Source organism: Opisthocomus hoazin, chromosome 4, assembly GCF_030867145.1.
Source record: "Opisthocomus hoazin isolate bOpiHoa1 chromosome 4, bOpiHoa1.hap1, whole genome shotgun sequence".
NCBI classification, from domain to species: domain Eukaryota; kingdom Metazoa; phylum Chordata; class Aves; order Opisthocomiformes; family Opisthocomidae; genus Opisthocomus; species Opisthocomus hoazin.
The window spans coordinates 46268698-46292025 of NC_134417.1; the positions used below are offsets into that span (position 1 = coordinate 46268698).

General features: G+C 39.2%; 1 protein-coding gene across 3 annotated transcripts in view; it reads left to right on the forward strand.

Moving 5' to 3' along the window:
- CPNE4 (copine 4) overlaps positions 1-23328 on the forward strand; it is a 246859-nt gene that overhangs the window by 44741 nt on the left and 178790 nt on the right. For 2 of the 3 annotated variants that reach the window (XM_075418881.1, XM_075418880.1), the window contains exon 2: positions 8127-8314. The exons of the other annotated variant lie outside the window; for it this stretch is intronic. In XM_075418881.1, coding sequence (XP_075274996.1) covers positions 8135-8314 — 180 coding nt within the window. In that variant the 5' untranslated portion in view covers positions 8127-8134. The remainder of the gene's footprint in view (positions 1-8126; positions 8315-23328) is intronic. 3 annotated transcript variants of the gene reach the window in all.

The following is a 23328-nucleotide window of genomic DNA, read 5'->3' on the forward strand; positions in this document are numbered from 1 at the left end:
CCTGTGAAAAATCTCTGCTGCTTGTCCACTAAAAAGCAACGGTACCGCTTTCCAGTAACAGAGAACCCTTTTTATGTATTTATCTCTAGAGAAGTTATTTTGATCTCTTATCTGTTCGGTCTTCTGCCTGTTGTATTAATGATTTTTAGAATTGTCTTCTCCAGCATATGACAGCATTGTAAGTGGGAAGACAGTGGGAACTTTGTGAAGCAAGAGGTGACTGATGGCATTAGCTATGTCTTAAAGGAATAAGGGAGAATCTTAGATTTACACTTCTAATTGAAGGTAATAGAATATATCTATTTCAGCTGCTGACACATACAGGTGCTTTGTATTGCATGAAGTCAGTCTGACTTCAGTGGGTCTACTTGGAGCATGCACAATTGGGCACATTTGAGTGTCTCCCAGTGCTCCAGTTATCATGGGGTTTTTCCCTCCGTTAACTGAAATGGGGTTATTTGTATAGGTGCAGCACGCTTTTCTACAGTGCTCTGTTATGCATTAGATGACTCAGTTTCTTTCACAGAAATCATAGAATCATAGAAAGTTTTGGGTCGGAAGGGACCCCTAGAGGTCATCTAGTCCAACCCCCCCGCAGCGAGCAGGGACACCACTAACTAGATCAGGTTGCTCAGAGCCCTGTCCAACCTGGTCTTGAATGTTTCCAGGGATGGGGCCTCCTCTACCTCTCTGGGCAACCCGTTCCAGTGTTTCACCACCCTCATTGTAAAGAATTTCTTCCTTATATCTAGCCTAAACCTACCCTGTTTTAGTTCAAAACCATTACCCCTCGTCCTGTCACTGCTGTCTCTACTAAAAAGATTGTCCCCATCTTTCCTATAGGCTCCCTTTAAGTACTGAAAGGCTGCAATCAGGTCTCCCCGCAGCCTTCTCTTCTCCAGGCTGAACAAGCCCAACTCTCTCAGCCTGTCTCTTTCCAGTGACTTTCCTTTCTCTCCTTATAATTGAACAAACTGGTTCTATCATAATGAGTCCTTTTGAACTGTCAGTGTGTGTATATTTCCATTTACACTGCTGGCACTTTGTTCTGAACCTTCTCCCCTTCTGTCTAAATAAATTACTTACACTATCAGATCTGTCTCATTGTTCACAATAGCACTGCTGTGGATTCTCCAGATCCTCCTCGCTTACTGGGTTTATTGCTCATTTTGCAAAAGGCTTTTTCAAACTTTGGCAGGTATAACTTTAAATAACCCTTGTTAATTGTTGTGGGAGTCAGAGAATCAAAAGGAAGAAGGAAAAATAATATTTTCAGTTGCATAAACTATACTGTGGAGGGGTCTAGCTAACCTATTGACTTCTCGTTATATAGTAATTTATATTTAGATTAATTTTGACAGCTGGCATTTTGTCTGTGTTAGCTGTGATCGTTTAAACCTCTGTAGCAATTTATAACGTAGATGATGTTGACCAGAGGAATTTTTTAATACTGATAGGAGGAAGGTCATATGCAGTGCTTAGACATACGGCTGATAATCAGAAGTCTGTGAGCATGGTGAAAGATAAGTAGTTGAATGACTATGTTTTAAGATAGTATGGATTGTTCATGTGAAGTAAGTTGCCAGAGGTGCACAGAGAAAGGCCAAGAGACAATGGTCACAGCAAGCGAATTTTGATTAGACATAAGGAATAAATAGTTCATAGTGAGGTTTGTCAAACAATATAATAGGGGTTACAGAAAACCCTGTGCTATGAAAATGCTATGGTGAAAAAGTATGTTGCTTTGCAGAGGAAATGGAGGTCAACAAACATCAGTTTCTGTGCTAATCACTGGTTCCCAATCATTGATACACATCTGCAATAAAGATAGTTCTGCTTTCTCTGCTATCACTCTGAGCTCTTGCTTGCCTATCTTCAGTCTTTGGCCAGCCGAGTATCTTAGCAAGTTCCTGATTAAGCACATGCAATATTAATCTAATGAATTTGCTGAATCAGGACCTCCTGATGAATTCCCATCTTTCCTCATTTGCACAAAGCTTATTTGCCAACCACACAGCTGAATGAAAAGCGTTGGGTTTGCTTTTCACAACCAGGGAAGCATTGATGCCAACGACTGATAGAGTAATTCAATGAGACTGGGAATTCCCAATCGCATGAAGTTTCTTAAAGAAAATTATTACTGATCTCAATTAGTGTCATTCCCTGGAGGGGTCCATGGCCTACATTCTGTTAAACTTGAACAGGTAACTGAATGGAGAAACCTTTTAAAACTTTTCTACCTGAGCACCCAACATAATCTCATGCTTTTCTATACATCTTGCTTTTAAATGTATTTTGTGAAACTTGGTCTCACATCATAATGGGAGATAAGATAGAAGCACATAAAGTCTTCAAGGCCTGAGAAATGCACATTTGAAGCCAATGAATAAGTTTAGTGGTGTTTGGGTCAGGCCCCAAGAGGCAGTTCTGAAGCAGCTGAACCCTCTGTGCCTGATGATTATTTTTCATTACTGTGTTGCCAAATGATAAAATACGCTGGCAGAAGGCAGGATTGCTTGGGGCACTATATTACTCAGCTGCTCACTTTATGGAAATCAATGGGTTGTTTTCTTACTGACTTCTGTGGATCTCAGATCACACTCTATAAAAAGTTTAGTATACTTTCAAAATAGCATTTTATTTAATGAGATTCTTCTTATCACTTAAAGCTAGTGATTTCACCTAAAAATGAACATCATGACTTAGATTTTAATTTTGCCAGAGTTGTAACATAAATTCAAATCTAGAACAGAACTAGTGGAAACAACTTTCCTACTGCTACAAGGTTTACATTTCCTAATAATGTAGAAAAATTGTTTTCCATCTCTTTCAAACTGTGGAGCACTAAGTATTTTCCAGCAGAAGCTGGTAGCCTGAGTTTTAGGAATTTTAAGCTGCTGACTGTAGACTCGGTTTTCATATTTACAAGACTGTAAACCCTGGAAGATCCACAAACTGTAGGTTCAAAGCTTTCAGTATAGAGAGTTCAGCTGATCCGGTGTTTTGAATGCTAAATGTCTCTCCTGTATATAAGTATAAATAAGTAGGGAGCAGCTAGTGCTACAACATGCAGTGCTTTCAGGTCTTGCCCTCTTTCGGAGGCACTTACTCACAGCTCTTACTTCATATAACTCTACCGTTAGTATTTCCCACTGCAGGCACATACTGTAAACATCATTTACTTTTCTGGGAGCAGAGTCTTGCTGTTTACTTTTGCGAAAGCAGATAGGTGCTGTTGGCTCATTTTCATTTCACAACCAGGGTTCCAGTAAAACAAATGATTCGGATACAGCCCTCTACATAAGGTGACGGGAAAGCTGCAACCCCAAAACCCATTTGTGTGTACTTTGTTCTGGAGTACAGGTTTCTAAATAACAAGCCATGTTTCCAAATGCAGAGCACACTGGTTACTTGCTTTTAATCTCAGCATCTTTGTCATTCCCTACTCATTTATTATCTGAACGGAAGGTGAGGCTGAGTGTGTGTGTTTCCCTGATTCTTTGCAAGGTGCCATAGAGAAGCAATCTCTTCATACTTCACCCAGACAACTTGCAGAAAAACTTTTGGAGATTGTGTGTGTATGTAGGAGAGCAAAATGAGAGTGGGCAGAAGAGAAAACTTGAAATCTGAATTCAGATAATGTCTTAGATTTATTTCATGGTGAATCTAAGGAGGCTGGTTATAATTTTGTCGTGCGTTTTTCTAAAGCATGGTGTGGATCACCATTTCGTAACAAGGTGGATATGATTGCTTGTGTGAGCTGAATTCAAGGCTTTTAGATCCTTGAGAGGAGCGTGTACTGTTTGTACTTCACATTACAGAGATCCTTACCGTTGTAGGCACTAGATGACTAAATGTTTTTAGGCCATTCAGTCCCTTCAAGAAGAGAAAGATGTACCTGGCAAATGTGTAATACTGGTTTTCATTGTAATCCAGTTATCTAGCCAGACACAAACTTCTGGACTTGTGTGCTGTGGCTTTTAATGAAATATCTACGCGTAGGAGCCTTTATGGCACTAGTTACCAGAAATGCTTGGATCATGTCTGTCTTGTGATTTTCTGTATGGTTTTGGACCCAAGGGACCCAAATCGTAGATCAGTTTACCAACTGTGCTAAGCACAAGCAAAACAATAGATCACAGAGGCAATCTGTACCCTAGAAAATTTACAATTTGATTGCCTTGTGCTTACTCGTGGAGTAGTAGAGGTTGGAAAAGACCTCTGCAGATCATCTATTCTAGAATCCTGCTCAAAGCAGTTTGCTCAGGGCCACGTCCACATGAGTTTTGGGTCTCTCCAAGGATGGAGACTCCACAAGTTTTCTGAGCAGCTTGTTCCAGTATTCAACCAACCTTACAGTAAAAACTTCCCTTTTCTTTAGTCAGAATTTCCTGTATTTCTCTTTGAGCTGATTGCCCCTTTTCTGGGCACTCTTGTGAAGAATTTGGCTTCATGTTCTTTATTCCCCCCCAGTTGGGAATTTATACACATCAAGAAGATCCCTCTAAGTCATGGATCTCTTAAAAAAATGTCAAAAGAGCATGTTATTTTCTACTAAATGAGCTCTAGGTACACCAGACATAGAATATTTTTTTGGGAGAGTGGAACTGTCTTCCAAGGTCCTTGCTTTTTCTTTGTATTCCATAGGGTACATGGATCTATCAAGGTCTTTCACACTTTTTTCTTTTTTTTTTTTTTTTTGTTAACATAGTATGTGTTTCGATTTCAGCACAGTGTACTTTAAGGTGGGAAAAGGTTTTTTTTTTTCCAGTTGGTACTGCCTTCTTCCTTGCTGTTTCACCATGGAGAGGTGAAACCATAAGGCCTGCTCTTGCCTCCTTGTTCTGTGCAGTCTAGCACTGGCTAATGAGTTTGTGTGGGAAGCATAGAATCATACACTGTTGCCCTCTTTTCCAGAGGAAAGGAAAGAAAAAATATGTAGCAATGAACTGGAAACTTCAGTAGTATATGACTGAGCACTTAGTTTGCTTACTTTCATATCTACACTATCGCTTTCCTCTCACAGATACAGCTCTTAATCAGTGAATATTAAAGCCATGTGGACATCAAAGGAATAATGAGGTTCTAATGACATGAAAAAGGAAGAGTTTGTAGCAAGGAAAAATGAACAATTTATTCCTCCATCAATAATGTGCCTAGTTAATTGACAAAAAACTTCTTACACAATTTAACTTGTCTGTGTTTACACAAAATAATACTTTTTTTAGCCACTCTCAGTAGGCTCAAAATCTCTTTTCCAGGCCCCCAGTTTCCTGGTAACATGACATCAGTATAACAGCTCAAGCTGGTGATTATATTAAAAGAAGAATATAATGGGACAAAAGAATAAGACTGTTGCTTGATCTTTTCCATTGATAAATTTAGAACTTGTAAAAGCTGAAGTAATAGTTGTAGTGATAAAAAGAAATATAATTTTATACTTACCCGCTGTTCTGAAAAAACAGTGTATAATTATTGTGGGAGGAAGAAAAATGCATTTCTCCCCCTCACTCTGCTACTTTTTCCCTTTCTCTTTAGTGTTCATCATCCGATTTAATTAAATCACCAACCTATTTCTGCACAAAGAATGACATTTCATTAATGACAGAAGATGTGCATGAGACAGAATTAACCCAATTTTCAAATGGATTTCAATTTGGAAAGGGCAACATGTAAAATGTCTTGTAAATGTGTGGGATGAGCTTGTTGAGCAGCTTTCTGAAGGAGATGGGATTATAAAATGATGAATAATTAGGCAACAGTCCTTCCCCCCACCTCAGTTTCTAATAGTCTTTTTGTGATCCCAGGTCATGGAAACTTAGGTAGCTGACATCATATATCAGGGTATATTAGAATGAAAAAACAGACTTATGATGATTGCTAGCAAAATATAAATTTTCTCTGTAATTTTTGGCTAAATAGTAGGCTTCAGTGGCTTTGTCAAAGTTGCCACCACCTTAATCTGTTCTCTTTTTGGAAAACAACAACAAAAAGAAGACAACCAGTCTCCCAGTCTTCGTTTTGAATTATTGCTTTTGATAGCACTTTTCCGAGACACTTACTGTGGTGCTTAGGTGAGGTATCAGATGTCAGATCCCTCTTGCATGCAGATCATTGCTTCTCAAATTATGATTTTATCAGAGTAGTTCTGATTAGGCTAGTGCCCAGTTCCCTCTGCTTGCCTTTGCTTTCAAGCCAGGACTGTGATCTTGCCACCGCTGATGGGAGTTGACCCAGCATAAAACATTGTTCTCCACCCTGTAAAAGACTTTGATGTTTGAGAGGTGCTAGTCTGTTTGCAGTGTCAAGAGTCTTACCTTAAAATGTATGAGAAGCTAAACTAATGTACAGGATTGCACTGTGTAGAAGCTGAATATGCTCTTTGGGCTTTATAACGTAGCCTGATATCATTCCCTTTTCCATATTTTGTTTAGTTTTGCATTTTTCCCCAGTCACGTTTCTTTCCTAGAGGTAAATCCAAGGGAACACAGTTTAGGTGGCAGCATTTAAGGTAACTGGGAAGGGCTGAAGGAGGCTGTTTTGATCTTAGGATGTTGGGCACTGTGGTTGTGACATGGCTCACATTTCAAGAAGTCTGATTTACCATAAGGAAATATGCCTGTAGAACCTGAGCTAGAGAGGGTGGTTAGTCACACTCACCTCACTTACAAAGTTATTGAAGCCAGCAGGCTGGGGATTTGCAGCAGATTGGTGGTCACACAGTAAGTTGTTGTATAGATTTGAAGAATTGTAAATTGTTAACACGTTTTTCCTCTCTTCTGCAAGGAGAGCAGGTCCTCTGCTTCATCGTTGGAACTTACATTCTTGAAGTTTATCTGTATTTCTTAGAGATCGACACTGTATTGCCAACTCTTATTACTCTGAATTTTTAAATATATTTCGAATTTTGCCTTTATAATTCATGGGGAAACTGGGTATTTTGAAGGTATGATTTTGTTTTTATTTTTAACTTGATAGAGTTAGAGAAAGAAAACTTCACTTTCACTTCCAGGTTGCCGAAATTTAACTTTTATCAAAACAGTTCTTAAAAATCATTAACCTCTGAGAATAGACTGTTGTGGAAGAGACAGTGAAGAGATATGAAATGGACCACAAAGAATCTGTTCATAATCTCAGAAGATAAATCTGTCTTCTAAAAGTGAAATTAACTTTTTTGCGGCTCTCATGTAAAGGGTTGAAGGCACTAATCCTTGTATTAGGAGACAGATTTTTAGGGGGCAAATTGTGAAGCTCAGATCAAGTGAGCAAATGAAAGCATTCCCATATTCTTTACTGATGCAAAAACTATCATATATCAATTTTTGCTAAGCTTTGTGTTAAAAATGTTTTTTTGTTGCTTCTGCTGAGAGCAAAGGCTTGAGCTGCAAGATTGGTGGTGGTGTTTATAATGAAGTAAGGGCCAGAGGTTCCCACTATTCCAGCTGTCTGTGTGCATGTAACTGTGATTCCTGACCCAAAAGAGGTGACACTGTATAACAAGAAGATTTGCCAGCATAAATATCCTGCCCTTCTGCTTATATCATCAATCTTGACTACTTGCTTAGGAATGGTGGGAGGTAATCTGCAGTAAGTGTGGAAGAAGAGAGTGAAATGTATTTTGGAATTTAATTTTTCTATGAAAGGGACCTTCTATTGCATTTACACAAAAAGTTTGTGTAAGATGACGCATATAATTTTTGGATGGATCATGGAGAAATAAAAGCGGATTGAATGAGTGCTGAACGAATTTACTTTAGCCTTTTTACTGGCATAAGATATTACCAGGAGAAATTTAGAATTATCATCCTGTCTATCCTTTGGCCTGGGGAAATGTGGCTTTATAAGCAGGAACAGAGCTGGAAGTTCAGGTCACAATTCACCCCCCGAGTTCAGGGGCATGGTGGAAAGTTTTGTTCTGAGGTTGACTTACTTCTAGACATACAAGATGATGTATTTCTTTCTTCCATAGGTATTCCTTTGAATATTATTTTTCCCCCCTCTTGCTCTGGATCTTGTTCACAGTTATGGGGTCCCATTGTCTAGCAGAACATCGCATTGTCTTCCACGTGGAAGGAAGGGCTGTGCTGTGTGCGCACTGCTCTTAATGGACCTTTTCTCTCTTTCAGAAAAAGGAATGAAGAAAATGAGCAACATCTATGAATCAGCAGCCAACACCCTGGGAATTTTTAACAGCCCCTGCCTGACTAAAGTGGAGCTGCGAGTTGCATGCAAAGGCATATCAGACAGGGATGCCCTCTCAAAACCAGATCCTTGTGTCATCCTTAAAATGCAGTCGCATGGCCAATGGTTTGAGGTGAGTGTTGAATAAAATAAAAACAGTTCTTCTGGTGCTATAGGAAGGCGTAGAGAAACTGAGGCAAAATTCAAATAGCAAGAGCAATAAAGAGAAGCAGCATTCTGAAGCCTGTGGCATAATCTTGTAAGAACGAAGGGAGATTTTCCCATTAACTGTAACACACTTTGAATCAGACTCTTAATGATACTTTGAGCTTCTCTTTGGAGTCTAGATGGAAAATGAAGATGATTAAAGAATGAAGCATCATAAAACTTTTCCCTTTAGGCCATCTTGTTTCATAAAAGCGATATAATAGCAGAGATAATAATGGTGACCATCATGCTTTTGAACCTAAAGAAGAAAAATGCTGTGGAGGAGAGCAGTATTTATTACTAGCTGGCAAGAAATTTGGTGACAAAGTAGTCTGATTTGCAAATTTTGAGCATTACACTGGATTCACAGTTGAAGCTGGTAACTTGAACCAATTGACTTATCAATTTGCCTTGTATTGCAGATTGCATATTTGATTAAAATCCCACTTTGTGTTATTTTACCTATTGTTAGAAATCATTTGATTGATAAATGGAAGCAAGATGTCTTATACAAATACATATTGTAGATAAAGAACATTAGAATGGAATGCAGTATTTTAAATGAAATCTTGTTTGTTACTTTACTTAAAAGTTACACTTGAGTGTTTGTGGTTAATCAGCTTAAAGGTGTGAGTTTTAATGGAAAGTATGCATGAGAAAATTAGGAATGTATTAAATCCTATTCTTACTTTGACTGAGTATTCTTTTCTCTCTTTTAAACAGTTCCAGCATTCAGAATAAGACCGTTATCTATCAAAAGACAAAAATAATAATAGCCATGAGCATATGCAGAAAGCAAAATCCTAAATTGATGAGTTTTTTAATTTAGCATTTTCAGCCAAGTCTGTCAGACTTTGGGAATTTTGTTCCAGTTATTCCAGTTGTGTGGTTTTGACCTTTGGATCTCGGAAATTTTTCCAGTGCAGGGTCAGCACCTGCATAGCAAACAAATTTTTTTGGCAGTAGTCTTCCTCTTTTCTTAGTTTGCTGCTTTGGAACCATTAGGCAGGCCCCTGGTGGAAAACCAGTCCATAAGTAGAAACCAAACTCTCATGATTGTTCTAGTGCTACAGAATCACTGTCTTCGTGTAACTGAAATTTATGGTGATGTTACAGTTATCCCCTGAAAAGGTAATTCTAGCTAGCGATGTAGAAAGGAGCATTTAGCTGCGCTGTATATAATCACTCAAACAGTAGAAATTATCCAACCAGTGGATAAAAGGTCAAAAAAAGTGAAATGCCCCTGTTTGGAAAGGACAGACTGAAATCTTTTTCAGTTCTCTGGATAACTTTGAGTACGTTTCACACAGTCTGTGGCCAGTTATGAGCAGGGTAGGTAGCTTTAAATTATATATTCTTATATTATAATGGAGATTCCCTTTATTTGATGTGGTTTTTAATTTGGGAAGTGATTGAGTATCAAAGTAAATCTTGCAGAACAGATTTGTTCACTGATATGATTCTAATCTTATGTCAGTTGCTCCTACTGTCTAATGAAAGTCCAGGGTATTCATTTTAGTATGAACAAAAAGTTTTTATTAGTTCATGTTCCTATCAGCGCTGCAGAGCTAATACAGCTCTGACATGCTGAGCCTTTTCCTATTCTGGCCCACACATTCTCAACAGAATTTTTAATTAAATTCCAGTTGCCAAGTTAAACTGAGCAGAGTCACTTATGTATAGCTGAAGCCATAATTTGGCTGGAAGAATCTTGTGCTGATGGCAATCAATGATCCAGCAAGACCTGAGATGACAGACAGACTAATAATTAAAAAAAAAAAAAAATCTAGTTACCAGTGAAGTGAGTATATTCAACACAGAAATCACTAAATGGCAACTCAAAGACAGGCGGAACTGAAGTTTTGCATCTATGGACTTAGTGACTTCACGAACTTGTCTTGAATTTCCAGATACATTAAACACATTGCAGGATGGATATCTCCAAACAGACTGTAGCAAAATCCAGCAGGACTGAAACATGCATCCTGATCACATAGTATGGTTGTGTGTGGAATTATGAACAGGGAGCAGCTGGTTTGAAGGTGTCTGAAATACAGGTGGTGGTCTGTATATAGCTGTGCTTTTGAAAATAGGTGCTGTTGAAGTGTATGGAAGGTACTGGGGACTGACCGCACAGCCCCTGCTGGGCCAGATGCAGCTGAAGCTGGTGGGCTTAGGCTGATGGGATTTCATTGTGTGTGTGATTAGAGATGCTAAGGCATGATGGATTCACTTTACAGATACAGACAATCCCTGAAAGTGAGGAATCTGTGTATATTTGTGCCTGTGAAAATTTTGATAAAACATGTCAGCCTGTCACTGAGGAAAAAAATGATTTTTTTTTTTTTCCAGTTCTGTAGTACCATGAATGCATATATGTGTGTTTGTGTAAGTTATGCCACCCGCACATAGAATGAAAATATCCATACTGTAGGCACGCTTTCCAGAGATTGTGAATGATGTATTTTTTTTCAACTTTCTAAAAACGTGGTGGTTTTTCTGTTGTTTTTTTGTTGTTGTTGTTGTTTTTGTTAATTAAAAAAAAACAGTCACAGAATCACAGAACAGCTGAGGTTGGAAGTGACCTCTGGATGTCGTTTGGTCCAATCCCACTGCTCAAGCAGTGCCACCTAGAGCCGGTTGCCCAGGACCGTGTCAGATTTTTTTTTAATATCTCTAAGGAGGGAGACACCACAGCCTATCTGGACAACCTATTCCAGTGCTTAATCACCCTCACAGTGAAAAAGTGTTTCCTGATGTTCAGATGGAACCTCCTGTGTTTCAGCTGGTGCCCATCACCTCTGGTCCCACCACTGGCTGTCACTGAAAAGAGCGTGGCTCTGTCTTCTTTGTACTGTCCCTTCAGGTATTTGTATACATTGAGAAGATCCTCCCTGAGCCTTCTCTTCTCCAGGCTGAACAGTCCCAGCTCTTTCAGCTTTTCCTCCTATGTGAGGTGCTCCAGTTCCTTTGTCACCTTTGTGGCCTTTTGCTGGATTCTCTCCAGTATGTTGATGTTGCTTTTTTACTGAGGAGCCCAGAACAGGACACAGTACTCCAGGTGAGGCCTCACCCATCCTGAGTAAAGGGGAAGGATCACCTCCCTTGATCTGCTGGCACTACTTTGTCTAATGCAGGCAAGGATACCATGTGCCTTCTTTGCAACAAGAGCACATTGCTGGCTCACATTCAGCTGTGTGGCCATCAGGACCCCTGGGTTCTTTTCTGCAAAGCTGCTTTTCAGCTGGTCGCACCTCACAACATGTACTGGTGCGTGGGGTTATTCCTCTGCAAGGACAGGAATTTACGCTTCTCCTTGTTGAACTTCATGAGGTTCCTGTGGGCTCATTTGTTCAGCCTATTGAGGTCTCTCTGGATGGCAGCAGGACCCTCTGGTGCATCAGCCACTCCTCTCAGTTTTGTGTTATCTACAGACTTGCTGAGGGTACACTCTGCTCCATCATCCAGATCACTGATGAAGATGTTAACCAGGTCTGGACCCGCTGTTGACCCTTGGGGTACACAGCTAGTTACTGGCCTGCAACTAGATTTTGTGTGGCTGGTCACCAGCCTCTGGGACCGGCCATTCAGCCAGTTTTAAATTCACCTTGCTGTCTGCTCATCCATCCCACACGTCAGCAGCTTCTCTATGAGGATCTTATGGAAGACAGCATCAAAGGCCTTACTGAAGTCCAGGTAGACAATATCTGCTACTCTCCCCTCATCTACCAGGCCAATCACTTTACCATCGAAGTTTGTCAAGTTGGCCAAGCATGACTTGCCCTTTGTGAAGCTATGTTGTCTGCTTCTGGTGATTTTCTCATCCTTAATGAGTCTGGCAATGGTTTTCAGGATTAACTGCTCCATCCCCTTCCCAGGAATTGGAATGAGATTGGCTGGCCTGTAGTTGCCTGAGTCATTTAAGGATGGCCACATTACTCCTCAGATGTGAAACCATTAGGAACGCAGGCAGGACATGGACAGGTACTCGGAGAAGTCTCAGTGTTGTCCTTGGTTCTGGCCCAGATATTCTTGCTGTTTTTCTCTTCCTGTCTGGGTAGAGGTTTCCCTATAAATAAACCTGTACGTGCACATGCACAAACATGCACGTGTCTCTCCCATGTCTCTGTGTATGTATGTTCATGCTGTCTGAACAGCAGGGTCTGCACCAATCTAGAATTTAAAGGATGCATTGTGTCTCCCAGGAAAATCCAGCAGTTTACTCTTTCTCTCACATGAAGTTTGCGTTTTTAGCCTGAGAAGACAGGGTGTGATATAACAGAATTTAAGATTATGCTATCCATATATACTAAAAGATGATTTGCTGATCTGAGGCTGAATTTTAGCTCTTCTGGTCTTAGTTTTAGGCATGTACTCTTGCAGGGTGGCCAAATGTACTTTTTTTAATTGTTTGCTTAAGATAATCATTTGATGGCTGTTTTCCCATATTGATTTAAATGTGTTCAAAGAGTTTAACTACTGGACTAAGCTTTAGATGGTGAATGGCGTAGCAGAATTGGGCAAAGGTGCAAGACGATAAATTCCTTTGCTCCAACGATTATTTTACCCACCTGCAGTGTGAATGTCCTTGCGTAATAAATGTTAATTGCGTATAGCACTGCAGTCTTCAGCTGAGATGTGCTAGCACTGAAATTCTCATTAGCTTCTTATTCCTAAGAAAGTAGCTTGGGCCTATTCACAGGTTATCATCTGCACATGGCAAGTACACATATTATTTTGAAAGTTGCTGAGCTGTGTCTGGTCATATGAGATTTACATGAGATCAGGAGGTATGATATAGCCTGATGTAGCCAAATGGAATGTTATGTCTGTAAGTATGAAAAGAGAAGAGAAGCTTAGGAAGGCAGCAGCCACGTCTGGAAATCAGGGAGAGGTTCCTGTAGCTATACTTTTATAGCTTTTTGCAGCAGGACCTAGAGCATCTGCTACCTTGTGGATCTGAACAGCCAGCTAGAGCTTTTGCTTTTTCCTTTAAGTTTTTATTAAACTGGAAGTAACTGCAGAGCAAATAAAGGAGCACCCAAAGACAACATGCAGTTGCTAAAATTCATGTTGATGGAATTGGGTGAAATTTTTTGGATGGATACATTAATTTACTGAAATAGTTTTGGTGGTTTTTTTTTGTTAAAATGTTGTCTGAAGTCACACATTTGGTGAAACTCAATGAGCTTTGATAAAAATGTGTAGGGCAAACCCATAACTTCTCATTTTGGTGTTTTTAAAAACAAAGGCATTCATCTGCCATTTAGCATGACGTGATTTCAAGGATTAGCTTGGCATAATTAAAAAAGCAAAACTGAGTTTTCTTTATTTCTTTTGCTGTGAGCACTAACGCTGCACATCATGCAGATAGACAGTAGAGGTAAGTTAGCTTGGAAGTACATGGAACTAATTAATGTGTAGAATACCAGTGGAGCCTACTAAACAGGCTACCTAGGAATCAAGCTATAGGAAGGATACAGTCTTGCTCTCCATCTCTGTTTGCTTTCCCCCTTAGTCCTGCTCTTTTTTGATTCATTTCTGAATCGGTTCCAGTGTCCTTCTCCTTCCTCTGCCTCCTCACCTGCCTCAGCTCCCTATTTCCATTCCCAGCACCTGCTGCCATTTTGCTTCTCTGCATATTGGAGGATGGGGGAGATTCCCTGCCCCTTCCTAGCATGGGGGAAAGATCTGAAGAGAAGACCTTGAGGCAGGCTTCAGCAACTGGTTTCCATAGATACCCAAAAGACTCTCTCATGTTATCCATCTGTGGCTGTTACAGCCCACTGCAGAAGCCAACAAGCCATGAAATAGGGGAGTCTGTGGGTTGACATATTCCATGACTTTACCAAACTGTTCCAAAACAACTACAAAAGCACTGTGAAGAGGGGAAAATATATATATACATATACAAATAAACCCAAACAAATACATCTTTTTCAGTTCATATAGATGAACAGAGTAATAGATGAAGCATTTGGATGGAGCTGAAAGTTTAAACATCACAAACAAGAACTACTGCCACCAGCAACTGTACAAAATCAGGCTCAAGGCCTGTGTAACCCCGTCTCACATCTGCTAGTTGGTGACAATGAAGAAATTTGAGATCAGGGAAATATCAAAGTGTCTTTCCAGCTTGCTTTGTCAGCCCTCTGTGATCTGCAGCTCAGGGAGTTCTTAAGTAAGAGTTTGTGTCTTTGTGATTAAAAAACATTGGTAGATTTATCTTATGTAACTTCATTCAAATAATTTTTAAAATTTTGTATTTAAAAAATAAACTTTCATGATACCCTGGGACATGGAGTTCTGCAGATTATGTAGTAGTTGAATAAAGTAATATTACTTGTATTTTTTGAACCTGCCACTTGCTGATTCAAGTCCCCTGTTCCTGTATTGGAGGAGACAGTGTGAAAATCCCTATTCATTTTCTCAGTGCCATTTGGGATTTTAGTTTTCTGATTTGTCTGTGACTGTAATAAGAAGGCAACCATTATGTCCTATATTTTGAAGATTAAGGATATCTAGCCCATCAAGGAACACAGATTAGTTTGGATGGTTATATGAACCACATTTATTTCAGAACATTTTAGAGATGCAGTGCCAAAAGCTACAGCTATATTCCAATAGAGATTTTCAGGCAATGATTTGGGATTTATTCTCTACTTTAAAGAGCTGCAAGGCTTTACAGTGGGCTGGTTTATTGGATATTTGGTGGCTTTGTGGAAATTTTTTTTTAATAATAGTCAATACTTGAGCAGATTCTAGATATTCTTTTTCTGATTTCACTCTAAGATTTCAACTTGGTGAACAGACATCCGGTAGAAAATTAATTATAAGTATTAAGGTGACAGTAAGATGAACCTAACATCTTACGAAGATTTTTCTTTGACAAAGAAAGGGAGTTACAAAATTCTGATGAGGTGTTTTGTATTGGATTATGCACAATTTGGTGGTAGGGAGGTGCTTTCACTGAATAGCTGTTATGAAATTAACTCTTCTCATTGTGAAGAAACTTCTGGTTTGTTTGCAGATTTGGGGATTTTTCTTTTCTGGATGTAAAATGGGGCTGATAATTGGAAATGCTAGCTGCATTTTCTCTGCCCAAAGCTTAGGACAAAGTCTAATGAAATGCTAGATTTACTGTAAATACCTTTGGATTCATGCAAATCTCTGTTGATGAAAGCCAGTGGGGAAGAATTGAGTCTTTAATTGAAGTGATCAAGACCTTCATCAGAAAAGAAGGGCAATGAGATTCTTTTGGATTAAGCCACCATGTGGCCAAGGTCCTACCATTCCTGACTTGGAGCTGGCAGTCTAGTTGATTGGCCCCTACAGCCCAGACCTCTCAGGTCTTTAGAGCATTTAGTCTTGTGCACAGATCTGTGCCCTGCACGTCCCACAGGTGACAATTTGTTAGCACAAGTGTTGATTACTGCCCTTTGGACCTGAGAAGAAACGGGACCAGTCCTGCTGCGTTAATTTCCCAAGGAGTATTCCTAGAAGTTCATGTTAAAGAGTTTCTCAGGTGCCATTAGACCCCTCTTGTTCTAACTCATCAAACAGAAAGCTATGATTTTATTTACACCACAGCAAACTGCCTGTGTATATGCCTTTATAGCCTATTGTGTCCTCATAATTCAATATTATACTTTTCTTTCTCCTTTTTCATGAAGTGTATGTTGATGCTAATGAGTGCTTCTCTGCTCTGGACTACTTGGTAATGGCTGTTGCTGCCAAGACTTGCTTTTAGCTTCTGCTTTCTGCTGCTGGTAAATTTCCCTGAAGTCTTTCTGTATGGTGTGAGTGACAAAGACAGCTCATCTTTTTCAAACAACACTGGAAGTCTGTGGGGTCAGGCTGCAGGCTAATTGAATATTTTATCTCAGTCCGTTCTCAGCCTGAATTCATCTAATTGGATGTTTTACTTTCCAAGCCTTAATATTTTGGAAGCATCCTCTGTTCCAGGGGTTTGCCTGTTGAAAAGCTCCTCTCATTAACTCTTCAAGGAAAAATAAAAGTTCCCCACGTGGACATGGTCCTGTTCTACAGCAATTTAAGCAGAGGAGAGCCCTGACAGCAAGTCACCAGCTGTCTTCTGAGAAAAACAGACTTGATATCTTTCCTTGTAAATTCTTAGCTTTACACATTTATTTAAAAAGTACGTGCTTTCCTTTGAAAGACCATTTCATTGTAATCAAGGCAGGAGGGAACTTACAGTGAAGTTTTCCTCCATATCCTACAGAACATCTGTCATAATATTCTGGTCAACTACTAATGCATTGAGTACATTTTTACAAACATATATGCATAAACTCAAAACCTGGAATTGCATTTTATATTACCGTCATTTTTAGAAAGACAGACAACTCTCTTCTGCTCTCTTTTCCAACTTCTTATGCAAAGTCATAAGCATGAAATCTAAAGGCTGTAGATCTTCAGTGTGGGCAAATATTTGACTGGAAGCTGGTACTGAGAATTTTTTCCTCCTGTGCCTAGTTCAGAAACATTAACATCATTAGGTTTTGATGAAATTTTTTCTTTTACACCCCAGGTAGTAATAAGCGACTGTTTATTTTAAATCCATTTTATAGAAATTCTTTTTCTGTTTGTATCTCATTCATCACTGCTGCTTTCTCTTGAGCCTACTCCTTGCCTCAGCACTTAAACATAGCCACAGTGCTTTTTTTCCTGTCTTTTGAAATCAACTAGTCTTTAAACTTGAACTCATTTGAATGAGACAGATTGTCTCAACTGAAGTCAAATGCTGTCACTTTGAGTTAATATATATGAACTATGATAATGTTCCACTAGCTCAAACAGCTATTTCTGCCTCTGTAGTGCAGTTTGTGAAACATAGTGCATTTACAAAGGAAAAAAGAGAAAACTTGTGTTGTAGAAGTCTCTTTTCTTACTGAGAGTGGTGATGTTTGGGCTGGCTGCTGCTTCTCTACCAGAGCCATGGGATCCCCTGCCACGGCAGCAGCAGGAGGCTGGCTTCTGGCTGTATCTGACCAACTAAATCTCTTCAGATCCCCCATCTTCATGTCATGGTGGAGTGAAGAGATTTTTCTTGTAGTTTACATAAATGAATAAAAACAAGCATACTCCTGGGAAGTCAGGAAGGAGCACTTATGTAGAGAGGTAGGAAAAGCTACGTGGTGTCTCCCCGATCCTGTTGCCTGGAGCATCCTCTACTGGGAAGATCTGCTATTGGGACCGATTTCCAGGAGCCTTCTGCCTGGTGAACCTGCCCCTGGGAGAGCCATGGAAATGAAAGAGTCAAAAGACTTGTGGTATCGCATAGTCAGTTTTCCATGTTAGGAAATACTTACCTGCTTAAAAATCAATTTAATACTGTACAAGCTTAGATGAAAATCCGAATGACCTGTAGTTATTTACATCCTGTTTCAGTTTCCAGTGGATCAGAGATTGTGGAAGTGATTGAGAAACTTGGTTCATTTCTTGTGAACAATTTCTGTGTAACCATGCTCCAGCTGCCTTCTTCAATTAGTGCACATCCGTGTTTTTGCAAGCAGCATTATGCACATGTCTTCCCATTTGTACCAGTGAAGGAGGAGACTGGGCTGGGTGCTCAGTTGTCAGATTTCTCTGTGCCTTTGCAAAAATTTGTGTATTGTTGCTAGTAGAAACATCTTGAATGCTTTTAAGCTGCTTGAAAATTTTGCCACCTTCTTAACTGTTGAGTAATTTGATTGCAGACATGAAATACCAAGAAACAACTTGGAGCAGGTCTCATTTATTCTTGTGTTTATTGCATTTGGACAAAATATTATGGCTGACAAAGTATATGACTTTATTAATGAGTCTTTTTCCCTCAGAAACTGGCCACTTGAATTACTTTCTCCCACAGCTATGAATATTTCTTTGTTGTTATTGCACTTACATCAGTATTTCTAATGAAACTAGGATGTGCTTGCAAATACTGCCTGTAGCCATGCTGTCTATTTGATGGTTCTCAATTCATGCCTCACTAACTTTTTGTAACTTTTTCTCAGAATGACTTTCCATGGAAGCTGTGATTCTTAAACAATATTCTCAGTCATGTTAATAAAATAAGAGATTTCTAATATTTACTTTTTAAACTAGGTCAAGCCTTTTAGTTCTGTTGTATGTTTAAGTTAAAAAAAAAAAAAAAAAGACCAAAATGTATTCAAAATTACCTAAGGAAGGTATCAGGAAAAGGAAGGCTTTATAGTGCTCCCATTGTATTGTCAAGACTGGATAACTGGTTTGTTAATCTGTCACAAATTATATGTTTATAGAATACCTATGAAGTTTTCTGTCACAACTGTAAGACTGAATACAGGTGTATGGTATTTATTAATAGTACTACTCATATTACTCAATGTATATAAGGTCAGGAATAGATCTGAGGGCTTGCAAATCCCCTCCTTTCTATGGTTATCTGGGGGTGCTGATTGCTGCTGCTGCAGAAGAGAATCAGCCATTCTCTAAAATCTGTAACAGTAATCCCCAATTGCACCACAAAGGACACTTGAGCCTTTCTACACACAAGCGTGTAAGGGCAACCTTCAAGCAACATGATGGCCTCATCAGGTAAAGGCACTTGAGGTGAAGAGGTATCCTTGTTTTCACGTGCCCCTGTGAGGCAGAGACAAGGTAACCTGCACTGAGAATGTACAGGTGGTGGGAAACCTTCAGCTGTGGCTCCCTTGCAGGTCAAGGTAAAAGAATTGACAGCCATGAAGGATGAGCTTAAGAAAGAGCTTGCTTTCTCTCCATCTCTCCCTTTCACTCTGGAATTAAAACAGAGATTGTAAAATAAATGCTGGGATGTGTTTTCTCATGCAATAATGTACTAGTTTTTTGCAGATATAGATCCTCAGAAGAGCTTTTTCAGAGGCATTCAGCAAGTACAGGAAACCAAAGAGCTGATAATAAAAATATGAGAAATAATTAGAGAAATGCTACTGATACTTAAAAAAGAAGGGGAAAAAGTTTTAATTCCTGATGAAGAGGTAGCACAGAATACCAGTAGCTCATGTGGCTGAACAGCCTTGGGGAGATCTTTGCAGAAATCCAGCCCAGTCTGTGAGTGAGGGGGATGCATTATCAGTGCATTTAGCATTAAAGAGATCGACTGAGTTGAGTATTCTTTGACATCAACCAAAAGGAAAAATGCTACAGTTCTGCATGAGAGGAGTTGCCATACTGCCACCAGCAGTCCAATGTTCAAAAAAAATACATTTTTGATTCTTTTGCCCTCTTTTCATGCAGTTTATTTATCTCTCCATTAGATACATAATATTTTAAACTTAGATGAGAGTCTAAGTCTTTATCATGGACAGGCAGATGCACATTTCAGATTAGCTCAGTGGTATGTCTGCCTCTCATTGACTATTTATTACAGATACACAAACTTTATGCATCTCCAGGACAGATTTTAAGCCTGACTTGTCTTCAGTAATCTCACAGACTGTGATAAACCTGCAGTAAACAGGAATCTTTGGAGCTGGTTTGTAAGCAGATAATTCACTTGATTCGTTCAGTACACTAATTCTTAACTTATGACATCAGAACAGAACTGAGAGATTGTCAGCAACTTGAACCTCTTCTGCATTTACTGGGGGGGTTAGGGCCTAATATTAATTGTTTCCTGAAAGGAAAGAGCAGTTGTGATACTCTGAGAATAACTGATGTAGCAAAACAGTCTGAATTACTGTGAATATTATTTGACAAGTCTTCTATTCAAACATTGATTGACCAGGGATACCAAATTCATTAAGCTGGTTTGGTTTAAAACCAATGCATAGCAAGACAGCGCACTATTGCTGTGAATTGGCGGAATTTAAGTTTATGCAAAGGAAATTAAAAACAATTTCACTGGTACTGTTGTTTGTCAGCTTTCCCTCATGTTTGGTAGTAGCTTAAAAATATATTGCATTAGTTACATTGCAATCAGGCCAGAATATAGAGTCTATGAAATCTAATTGAGAATTGATGTGTACAAAGTACATTTCCATATAGATGTGCTGGCCTTATCTGTTAACAGATATTTTCAGTCTTTGCCTAAATTTTTTTCATTTTTAAAAAATGGAATGGATTGACTTTTTTTTATTTTCTCCTCTTGAAAACTTTACAATTTTGCATATAGAAACCATAAAATCTAAGCAGAGCCACATTGCATCAATTATCTGCATAGTTCTGCATGGAGGTTTCTTATGAAGTTTGTGATATTTGTCTTGTATATGTTGCTGGTGGGTGCTCAGAACATACACAAAGCAGAATACAAAGCCAGAGTGCATTTCTACACACATTACATCCATCCCATCCTGATTGAATATTACTTGTCAAAAAAGGGGCTGTTTGCCAGTAGCCTTACATCTTGCAGACCATCTCACTGCCTGAAATGCTGTTCTCATGCTTTTGTTGCAGCCTGGCTTTAGGTGTTTCACATTGTCTCTTTGGAAGCTAAGACTGTGTTTAAGTAAAACATCAGAATCATGATTTCTGCTTTCGTTTCTTTTGCTACCTTTTGCATTCTCCAGAAGATTCCAGATGGTGGCATGTGTAAACTAGTACAAGACTACCTCAGAGGAGTAAAGCAACAGGGCTGACAAAATCCCCTATTCCTGGCAGAGGGCTTGGAGTAGCAGTTACCACCACCGCACCACTGCTGCTGACAGCAAAGCTAAATACTTCTACTGATCCTGTATCTACAAAGGTGCTTACCTGCTGGGAAAATTTCAGAGCGCTATGGACAGTCTATACGAAGTCTGTACTATTCGGGTGTAGGTTGCTTGGGTGACCTGGCTTGACAAATTCACCTGCCTTTTACTCAAAATGTTACCCTTCAAGATGGCAAAATACAAACATGTGGTAAGCCAATTCTTGGTTTGAACAGTCTTCTGTAGAAGAGTGTGTAAGTCATTGAAGCTGGAGTCATTGCTGTAGCTCCCTATCAATAATTTCTATGTTCAAAGACCCACAGTGTATTGTTCAGCCAGTTTCTGTATAATTTAGGTTGAAATTCATCGTAAATTATTAACTGTGACTATCTGAGGTAAATATCATTTTATGAGATTCTCAGGTTTTATTCCACACCACCAATCCAGGACGTTTTGTTTTTGAAGCAGAAAAATATCCATTGTGGTAATCTGAATTTGTCGTGATATACTTAATCAGAGGGAAAAATACGAGGTTTGAAGCTTTTATTTTCGTATGTTTGGAAAAACTCGTTGCATTTACTATTGCATCAGCCGGCTCACGCATGCTGTTGGTGTAGAACCAGCTGCTGGTGTAGAACCAAGTGTACTACATCACTTCGATATGCTTCTTCAGGGAAGCATTATGACGATCACTGCACCTTGTTGTATTTAACTTTAAATGCTGTATGAGGGCTGATTAGTCTGCTGTAGCCTTGTTACTTGTGTAATCTTGAAAGCTTATGCTGTGTCACTGCCAAGTGAACTGGGCTAGTTTCAGCAGCCTTACTCCACTGGCTGCCCTTTGGATTTCACATGGCTGCAGGAACTGGATTTAGTGACAGTGACATTTGCTGTTTTAAAACCGTATTTGCACTTCTCTGGCTTATATTGGGCATGTCAGTTGCCGTGCATGTGTCTTTCCTGTTCTGCACAGGAATATACAATATAAATTCCCATGCCTTTGTTTAACTATTTGAAGTTTATGTCTTAATGTTTTTAGTTATCATTCAGTGTTTCGGTAATCTGCTTACAGCCCAGTGCATGCTTAACTTTCTTCAAGGTCCTGTTGACTCTGTGCTTCCTTGGTTCTTTAAGATAAATCCCGAAGTGGTTCCTTGACCATCTTTGCATTGATCTTATACTTTCTCTTAATAAATAAGCTATTCTGTAAGGAACTTCCCTTCTTCTGTCCTTAGGATGGTGGGAGTTACTTGATGTTCTCTCATGTTTAGCCTAATAGCTCCATGACGAATTCATGTCCAAAATGTTACAGCCAAATTTTCCTTTTTTGTATTTAGAAGTTACTTTTTTCACTGGGACTGTACTGAGATTCTCTAATAATATTGAAAACTGTGGTTCATAAATTTTTCAGTTCAACTCATACGTGATGCAATTTTGTAATTCCTAGAGATTTTTGCTAAGGTTTTGGTTGGTTATGGATTTGCTGCTCAACATCAAATTGCAGCTTTAGCACCAAACCCAAAGTACTCGGAGGGTTTGCATGCTTGTTTTTTAAAAATTTATTCTATAGACTTTGCTTTTCAGGATTAATATAATGTTGTCATGATTTAAAGTGGCCATGTCCTGACCTTCAGGTGCCCCTGCTTTTTGTGGGAAAGAAGGTGGTTGCAAGTCGCAGTTTAATAGTCTATAACACATTTAGTGTATCTCTTCCAACTGGATAATATTTTTGTCTCTGAGCTTTTCTTTTATGATAGAAACCTTTCCAATTCATGTAGTTTGCATTTAAAGAATGAAAGGAATCATCACTGCACTTTAAGGAACCCTTCAAAAGCCTGAAGTTTTTCTTTATAATGTAGAAGAGCTGTACGCATTCTCTGCTAAGCTGGGCATCAGCAATTTATATTTGTGTTATTTTTGGTAGGGTAATACTAAGAACCCCAAGGAATACATGCATCTTTAATAAACTTTGAAACCAAGGAAGTCCATATTTTTTTAATACGTTTTAATTGTACCAGTTGGGAGTATTTTTAAGTAAGATTCTGCCACAGTGATAGAGTTCACAGAGTTTGCATTGCCATAGTATGCCTCTTTCCATCTGTATCACAGAATAGTAGGGGCTGGAAGGGACCTCTGTGGGTCATCTAGTCCAACCCTCCTGCTGAAGCAGGGTCACCTACAGCAAGCTGCACAGGACCTTGAAATATAGTATATCCTCTTTCAAAGTAGCTATGTGCTCTTACCCATTTAACTGGAGCACAGCTGATGTGGGCTAATTATTTTTTTCCTC